Source organism: Stegostoma tigrinum, chromosome 40, assembly GCF_030684315.1.
Source record: "Stegostoma tigrinum isolate sSteTig4 chromosome 40, sSteTig4.hap1, whole genome shotgun sequence".
Lineage (NCBI taxonomy): Eukaryota > Metazoa > Chordata > Chondrichthyes > Orectolobiformes > Stegostomatidae > Stegostoma > Stegostoma tigrinum.
Genome location: NC_081393.1, coordinates 16,748,126 through 16,757,418, shown reverse-complemented (window position 1 = coordinate 16,757,418; position 9,293 = coordinate 16,748,126). Strand labels below are relative to the sequence as shown.

Below are 9,293 nucleotides of genomic sequence, written 5' to 3'. Positions count from 1 at the left end.
TGTTTGGAGAGTAGAGTTAGGTTCCTGCTAAATGGCAAGACTGGCAAAATTCACTACAAAGTGCTCACTGACCTGACCTGACCTGACCTGACCTGTGCTCGTCAACCAATGTCTTGATTTTTAAAGTTCTCGTTCTTATTTTCAAATGTCTTTGTGGAGTAAATCTCCCTCATTTAGCACTCCGTCTGTGTTCCCTTTATCCGTTTTCAGCTTTCCTCATTTAACCTGTGCCAATGTTGGCAGCCGTGCCTTCAGCCGTTCCCAGGCCCTCGGCTCTGGAAATCCCTCTGGCCATCGCACCTCTTTCTTCTCTTGTTGACCATCTTTAAAGACCTGTCCTAATGTGCTGCGTGGCTTAGCACCAAATTTTGTTTCACAGTGCCCTGTTACAACACTGAATTCAAGCCACTTTACCCTCCCCCAATAACTAGCATTCATAAAGAAAATCTGTGCTGTATACTACCAAGTTCATGGGAAATGAGAGCTTGCATCTCTATAGCACCTTGAGCCCTCCAGCTATCCACCGGTTTGTTCTACCCAATAGAGTAGTTCTGAATTGCAATCAAGTTTGTATTATAGGAAACAGTAGCCAAGAGGTAGAAGAAAGAAGGCATGCCTCTCAAAAGGGTCTTTAAAATTCTGAAGAAGTTTGATAGACAGGAATAGTATGTCTGTCCATAACTAATAGGTAGCTATTAACTGGAATCGATAGTAACAAAACTCCTCCTGATTTGCCTCACTGTACTCAATGTTGGCTTGGAGACAGATCATTAACAAAACTAGCTTTTCACTAAACATATCTTGGTACTTGAGAGGCAAGTGGCGAGGAGAATATGAATAGAACGTGGTCTCCGGATGTAGGGAGGCTGTTTAATCCTTGCCCCAGTCCTAATGCCTTCATTCAGGGTGGTGAACCTGTGGAAATTTCTGCCTACAGAAGGCTGTGGAGTCCTATATTTTTTAAGAAATAAATGAATTTCTAGTCGTTCAAGGCATGTAATAGTACAGGGAGAGAAGGTAAAAGGTCGATCATGACGAATGATGGAGCAGTTGCTATGGGCTGATTGATTGGCCTACACTCATTCCTATTTCTGCCTTTTATCAAGGGGAAAAACAGGAGGTGGCTCTTGGAATCACTCCAGCCATTGTACATCCTTTCTTCTTTTGTGACCCTTCTTAAAGACCTGTAGTACTATTTTGCTTGGTTCAGTACCAAATTTTGATCGACCCTTTACCTTCTCTTTCCCCCCCTCTATTACATGTCTTGACTGACTAGAAATTCATTTATTTCTTAAATATAGGACTCTGCAGCCTTCTGTAGCTGGCTGTTAGGGTGCATAAATACGGCTATTGAACAGATGGGCCAAATGGCCTGTATCTGTGTTGCAATTGGTTTTATCCCATTCTCGAATGGATGGCCATCTCAAAGACTTCTAATTTTAAAAATCATCAGCCCAGAATCCATGTGGCTTAAAGTTAGTTACTGGAGACCCCAGTGCTATCCAGGGTACCCTTTGTTTTGGCAGATTTTGCCTGTGGAGGGGAAAAACAGAGGAAGGGTCACTGGACCTGAAACGTTAACTCTATTTTCTCCTCCACAGATGAGCTTTTCCAGCAACTTTGTTTTTGTTCCTGATTTACAGCATTCACAGTTCTTTTTGATTTTATTTTTAAAAAAGATAGGTGGAAGGCCAGGTAGTCTTGAGGAAGCAGGGAGGCTGCAGAAGGGCTTGGACAGGTGAAGAGACTAGGCAAAAATGTGTTCCATCTGCCATGATGTGGGAAGGTGAGAGGTGATGCATTTAGGTTACACCTCTTGTTCCTCCCTATTTTCTAAATGGGGAAAGGCATCAGAAAACTGAGGCATAAAGGGACTTGGGAGTGCTAATTCAGGGTTCTGTAAGGTTAACATACAGGTTTAGTTGGCAGTTAGGAAGGCTAATGCAGCATTAGTGTTAGCACTCACTCTGAGAGAGTGAGAATAGAATGCTAGGGATGTACTGCTCTATAAGGCTGTGGTTAGACTGCACTTGGAAAAGTGTGAGCAGTTTTGGGCCCTGTACTGAAGGAAGGATATGCCGCCAGTTGAGGGGACACGGGAGGTTTACAAGACTCATCCTGAGGATGGAGGGCTTGTCATGTTCAGGAGCAGTGGAGGACTCTGCACTTGATGGCGTTCAGAGGGATGGTGGATGGATCTGATTGAAACAGAATACAGAGAGATCTGGATAAAAGTGGACAAGGTGTTTCTTATTAGTAGGAGAGAATTGTACGTGAGAGCACAGCCTCTGATGAAGGGATGGCAGTTTAGGACTGAGATGAGGAAGAATCCCCAGCCAGGGCATGGTGAATCTGTGAAACTCGCGGCTGTAGAGGTCAAGTCAGTGCGTGTATTTAAGCGAGAGATGTGTTTGCCTTTAAGGGGATCAAGGGTAGAGCAGACTTGGGTTGAATGGACTAATTCTGCTGCTCTAACCCAGTCACTTCAAACGAAGTAAAATCCCTTTTCCAATTCGACACAAGCTTTCTGTATTCAGTTGGAAAATGTTTGAGGGTGGGACCTTGAAATAAAACAAAAGCAGATTCCTTCTGTAATGCAGCTATTGTTTTCACTAGGGGGAGAGGTGTGTCGTATTTGTGGTGAGGATCCTGGTGACTTTCCCCCTTTAAGAATCACTGCTTTGGGTGTTGTTTACCCTGCACACTCACCCAACCTTGGGCAAAGGTGGTCTCCCTGTCCCCTTCTGATTATGATTGGCCAGTGTGGGACGTTGGGTGGGGCGCAGAGCACGATTAGTGGCCGGGTTGGATGCCGGTCAGTCGCTGCTTCGAGTCTCGATTGGATGGGGCGACTGTCGGACAACAGGAGCGTGCCAAGGATGGAGTGGTTGAAGCCGTCAATCGGGCGAGTTCGGCCGGCAATTGGACGGAGAGGGTCTCAATCAGCGGCAGAGGTCAGCGATTGGTCGGCAGGGTCAACGAGCGAGTTAGGTTGTCCACGGAAACGGGGCGGGCTCAAGATGAGCCCACCCCCTCACATTTGCCCACCTTCCCGCGAATATGGCGGCGGTCGACGGGAGCCTGCGCTTGGCGCTGGCCGCCCTGTGGGCCCTGGCGTCCGGGCAGCCGGACGGGGGCGAGGTCGAGGTGCGGGGGGTCCGGCTGGAGGGCGGCGGCAGTAGTGGCGAAGGCGGAGGCCCGGTGCGGATGGCGGGTGGCGCTATCGAAGCCGGCGCTGGGGCCCGTTTCCAGCTGAGGGTGTTCGGCCGGCGCCTGGTGGCCGAGAGCTGGCCCTGGTTGGCCTACAGCCCCGAGCCCGAGTGCGGCAGCGGCAGCCTGGAGACGGCCTGGCTGGACCTGGGGGATAACCAGACGGACGGCTCGGTGTTGGTGAGCGTCCGGGCCGGCCTGCGGGGGAGGCGTTACTACCTGTGCGCCCTGGTGCACCGGGAGAGGGGCCTGTGGCAGCCCCCTGGAGGCTGGGAGACCCCGTTGGACATCCGGCCTCCGCCGTCCCCGCTGTCGGTGTGGGGCCAGGTGCTGGCGCTGGCCGTCCTGCTGCTCGCCTCGGCGCTTCTCAACCTGCTGCGCCTCAGCGTGCTGTGGCTGGAGCCCCTGGAGCTGCACATCATCCGCCACTGCGGCACCGAGGCGGAGAAGCGGCGAGCCGAGTCGCTAGAGCCCCTGAGGCGGCGGGGGAACCTGGTGCTCTGCTCCCTGGTGCTGGGCAACGTGCTCGCCAGCTCGTGCCTGGCAGTGCTGCTCCACCATGCAGTGGGCACTGTCCTGCCGGCCGTGCTGGCCTGTGCCGGCCTGCTCTTCCTCCTGGGTGAAGTGGTGCCCTATGCCATCTGCTCGCGGTACGGCTTCACCGTGGCCTCCCATGCTACCTGGCTGACCCGCCTGCTGGTGGTGCTGGCATCGCCGCTGGTCCTTCCCGTCGCCCTGCTACTGGACTGCGCCCTGCGCCAGGACGTCAGCACCTGCTACGTCCGTGAGAAGATCCTGGACATGTTGCGCTCCACCGACCCCTACAGCGAATTTGTCAAGGAGGAGTTCAGCCGTGGTACACTGAGGACCAAAGTCGTGGAGGACATCATGACCAGCCTGAAGGACTGTTTCATGCTCAGTGCTGAAGCTGTGCTGGACTTCAACACCATGTCTGAAATCATGCAGTGTGGCTACACCAGGATCCCAGTCTATGAGGGGGAGATATCCAACATTGTGGACATTGTCTACGTGAAAGACTTGGCCATGGTCGACCCTGAGGACTGCACTCCTTTGAATACCATCATCAAATTCTACAACCACCCCCTGCATTTTGTGTTCAATGACACCAAGTTGGATGCTGTCCTGGAAGAGTTTAAGAAAGGTGATTGTTTATCACTGGTGGAATCTGTTCCACCATCCAAAAGGAAACATTAATTTGCCCCATGCTTTCTGAAGGGCTTTTGAACAAGGTGTGCTCGTGGTGACCTGAACTTTTTAGATCTGCCTGGAGATCTTCACACACCACCATGTTTTTCCCCACTGTAATCCAGGGGCCCTGCTAGAGAAGCACCACAGAGTGTTTTATTGTATGTTTCAATTTTGTTTCTCTCCCAGGTTCTTTCTACTCTGGTCCTATTTCACAATCTAGTGCTGTAGTTCAGTTGTGGGATCACCTACACGATTCTCGAACTGCAGTTAGGCAAGTTGACACGGTTGTGTTTAACAAAAACATCAGTTTTAGAAATAGTCTTAGAGTGGCACAGTGAGAGATATTGTGTTGAATATTCTGGATGGATAACTGAAGGAAGAAAAGACCTTTTCTCTCTCTTTTATGCGATGTGGGTATTTGCTGACCATCACCGATTTCCCATGAACTGAGTTGTTTGCCTGACCTGTTCAGAGTCAACCACGTTGCTGTCGATCGGAGTCATATAAGCCAGATCGGGTAAAAACCCATCTGCCATCTTTACGTGAATTGACAACAATTGTCAGAGTTGCAAACACTGAGACTAGCTTTATTTGCATTTAAATTCTGAGACAGACATGTTTGTAATATTTAAGGGAATCAAAAGACATGGGGGAAAAGGCAGAAAAGTGGAGTTGATTACTCGGTCAACCACGATCTCATCGAATAGCAGCAGATTTGATGGGCTGAATGGACTATTCTGCTTCTACACCTTTTAAATTCACTTTAAGGACAGGAGCTGCAGTTATTCTCATACCAGGGAAAAGGAGAGTCGATTGATGTTTTTCCAAATTGTAAATGATTTTTAATAAAACTGGGAGAAAATGTTTCCAGTAATTGGAGGGTCAGTAACCAGAGTGTGCAAAATTTCAGTTTCGAAAGAACCAAAGGCAGCACAAGAGTTTGCAGGACCTGAAAGGGTGATGTTGGCAGATTCACTGGTAACTTTAAAATGTATATCAGGTGGAGCGTGGAGGAAGTCCTTTGAAAGACCACGGTGGGTTGAATGGCCTCCACCTGATAGGCTCACTGATGCCTATTCTAGTGGTTGACCTGAAGCCATGAAGCTCGATAACTCAAAAGGTTTGGTGGCGGTTGTTAACGCTTTGCTGTTTGTCAGCACTCATTGACACAAATTGCCTTATCTGCTTTGTCACAAGGGGGCTAGATTCCAGCTAAGGACACGGTCAACTACTGATACCTATTCTACAAGATCCACTGTAGAGGTTCAGTAGGGCTGAAGTAGTTTTATAGTGATTATCTTGAGAGATGATTTATATTTAATAACTCCTATTCATGAGCAAGAGTTAGCAGGCAGCCTTCAGGTCATGAACTGTTGCTTGAACTGGTTAGGGAATTTCTAAAACATTTCTCAATCTAAAAGCATTTGTATCAATGTCAGATCTTGGTGTGGCTAAATATTGTTGATGACTTCTACTTTAAGATGTAGAGGGGCCTCTCATTTGCTTTCTAGATCATCTCAATGTATCCTGTTTGAATTTGTGAGCAGAAGCACAATTATGGTCCCACTTTCCATTGTCAATTTGAGAAACCTACTGTTTTATTTGAGAATGCCCAGTTCATTTTTCCAGGATTTTATGTCCCATTCTGCCTCTCCTGACCGATTTAGCCAGGATCCCCTGACTCCTGTTAGGAGCTTGAGTACGGGTTGTTGATATATTAACTTCAAACTTTCTTTGCAGTGATTGCCTGAAATGCCAGCCAGATGCTGCCGCCCCCCCCCCCCCCCCCCCCCCCCCCCGCCACACACACACACACACACACACACACACACACACACACACACACACACACACACACACACACGGGGTACTGAGCAACTTCAGCTGAAGGCTTAGAGCAAAAGGGCCTACCACTCTCAATCAGGGTGTGCAAAAGCAACACAGAACTGTTACAGGACAGAAAGACACCATTCTGTTTGTGCAATTCACTGATTAACATTTTTCCTCCTCCTCTCCATAATCATGCGCACGCTTTTATTTTCAAATTCAGCCTAATTCTAATTCCCTTTCAGTAGACCTCAACGTTCAGTAAAACAAGCTAAGAGAAGGTGGTGGTAATGTCACTGAATTAGTAATCCAGAGGCTGACAGAACTTGAATTCAGTGAATTATTTTGGTATATAAAACTGGAGTTGGTGAAGGTATAAAAACTTATTGTTGATAGCCTTAAAAACCCATCTGGATCACTAAATGCCCTTTAGGGAAGGACGTTCTTCATACTTACCCGGTCTGGCCAGTGAGATTCCAGAATAGTGTCCCCTCCTAGTTGCCAGTTGTGCTTGTGTTGTATGCACGGCGATCGGTGGAAAAGATTCCAAATGCAGCATTGACTTCCGATGCGGCATTGACTCCCAATTCCAGAAGACAATGCTGTGCACGTGCCTTGGAGACTTGAGCAGCCAGCAAGAAAATTAGTGGAAAGCCGCTCCAGGTGCACAGCAATGTGGTTGACTCAGCCCTCTGAAATAGCCAAGTAAACCACTTCAGTATAGGACATCTGGAGATGGGCAACAAATGCTGGCCTTTCCAGCAGTACCCACATCCCATTGAAGAATAAAGAAACTAAATGTAAATGACTTCCCAATATCTTTGACTCCCCTATCAGTTCTGAATCAGCCTTAAAAATATTCAGTGACCCTGCTTTTACTGCTGTCTGAGTTTTCCCCTCTGTCTGGAACAGGAGACCTCTAATTTGTAAGCAACACCCCTTAGTTCTAGTCTCTCCTTTGTCCTTTCCATATTTGCAGATTATCAGAGCGGGAGATGTACAGCAGCAAGGAAATTAAACCTCTCTGAAAAAGACTTAAATCCAAGTTAATCTTGGTTGTTTTTTATTATCTAACCCTGTTCTGTGGTTATAACAATGCTGTGTTTGTCTTTTTGTTTTGAGGCAAATCTCATATGGCAATGGTTCAGAAGGTGAACAACGAAGGCGATGGTGATCCCTTCTACGAGGTGCTTGGTTTAGTGACCCTTGGGGATGTCATCGAAGAAATAATCAAATCTGAGATCCTCGACGAATCAGATAATAGTAAGTAGAAACAATAGGAGTTTCGAAGTGATGGCTTTTGAAGTTGGGGGTGGCGTCACTAATCTCCTTCTCAACAGGATTATTCAGCATTTCATTTCAGGGACTGACCATTCTGTCTTGCAACTTTGTGCCAATGTCTATCGTCTATACAAATGTCCTCTCTGTCATCTTCTTTTCACCCATTCAGCATGTCCTTCTAAGATAACAAGGTGTCAGAGCTGGATGAACACAGCAGGCCAAGCAGCATCAGAGGAGTGTAAAGGCTGACGTTTTGAACCCAGACCCTTTTTTTCAGAAATGCATATTCAGCATATCCTTCTGTTTGTTTCTCTGTCTTGTTGATCTGCCTTGCCATTAAACGCATCTCTGCTGATGATCTCAAATTTCCACTGTGTTTGTGTGTTCCACAGTCCAACCGTTTCTCTTGAATTTCCTGTTGGATTTATAAGTGACCACCATTGATTTATGGCTGCTGGTTCTGGTATTTCCTGCTCTTGGAAATTTACGTGTATCTGTCCTATCAAAATTATCCATGATCTTGAACTTGGACCTGCTTAGAGCAGAGAGCCCCCAGTCTGTCCACTTTTTTTTCACGTGTATCTCAGTTCTTGGACTTTTAGCATACTTTTTTCTTGCCCTTTGGTGCCGCTCAAGTTCTTTCTTTAGTAGCCCAAACACGACTTGTGTGGTCCTAACCAAGGTTACATACATGTTTAGTATGACTTACATTACACCAAAAACTGCAACACTAATGCTGATTCACCACAGGACACCCTGTAAAGCAGAGGATGGATCAATTTCCTTCTACTTTCTTGTGCAAATTCATTCCAGGGACATTGGTGCTACAAGCAAGACAGGCATTTATTGCTCTTTTTCCCTTTGAAAACGTGAGGGTGTGCCGCTGCCTTGAAGCTCGTGTGATTTTTTTTTATGGTGCAGCAGTAGGCCATTTGCCCCACTATTTGTACTGGTTCTCTGAATAAGCATCTCTGTGCCATTCTCCATCTTCTCGCTGTAATCCTGCACGTTCTTCCTTTACAGATGGCAGTCACATTCCCTGTAGAAAACCCCAACTGAGCCTGCATTCTGCTGTTGTGTCTTCCAATCTGACCCCTTGTGAAAAGACTTTACTCCTGTCACTTCTGTTATCTCCGACTTTGAGGAAATCCACCAATGATCCTCAGGCAGTGCCTTCCAAACCCATGACCATTTCCATCTAGAAGGACAAGGGCAGCAGATACATGGGAACACCACCACCTCCAAGCTCCTTTCCAAGCCACTCGCCACCCTGACCGTTTCTTCACTGTCGCTGGGTCAAAATCCTGGAATTCCCCCCCTCATAGCATTGTAGGTCAACCCACAGCAGGAGGAATGCAGCGGCTCAAGAAGGCAGCTCACCATCACCTTCTCAAGGGCAACTAGGGATGGGTGAGAAATGCCCGCCAGGCAGTGTCGCCCACATCCCACGAAATGAATAATTAGAAAAAATCTCAGTTGGCTGGTTTGCGATACAGAGCGATGCCAACAGCTTGGGTTAATTCCTGCACTGGCTGAAGTTACCTGTGAGGGACTTCCCTTCGCAACCTCTCCCCTCACCTCAGTGACCCTCGGGTTAAATCACAACCAGTTGTGCATCTCTAATGGTAGGATTATGGCGACTTTACCTTTTAGTTACCACAAGCAAATTTCTTAAAGGAGGAGTGAACCACGTGGGTTTTGAATGACAGTTGACAGTTACAACATTGGCACCAATTTCAGGGCAAGTCTATCCTTCCTAAAATATG

General features: G+C 47.4%; 1 protein-coding gene across 2 annotated transcripts in view; it reads left to right on the top strand.

Moving 5' to 3' along the window:
• The first annotated feature begins 3,057 nt into the window (after window positions 1-3,057).
• The window catches only part of LOC125448152 (metal transporter CNNM3), a 79,119-nt gene continuing 72,883 nt past the window's right edge, over window positions 3,058-9,293 (top strand). For both annotated transcript variants that reach the window (XM_059641102.1, XM_059641101.1), the window contains exons 1-2: window positions 3,058-4,372; window positions 7,369-7,509. In XM_059641102.1, coding sequence (XP_059497085.1) covers window positions 3,061-4,372; window positions 7,369-7,509 — 1,453 coding nt within the window. In that variant the 5' untranslated portion in view covers window positions 3,058-3,060. The remainder of the gene's footprint in view (window positions 4,373-7,368; window positions 7,510-9,293) is intronic.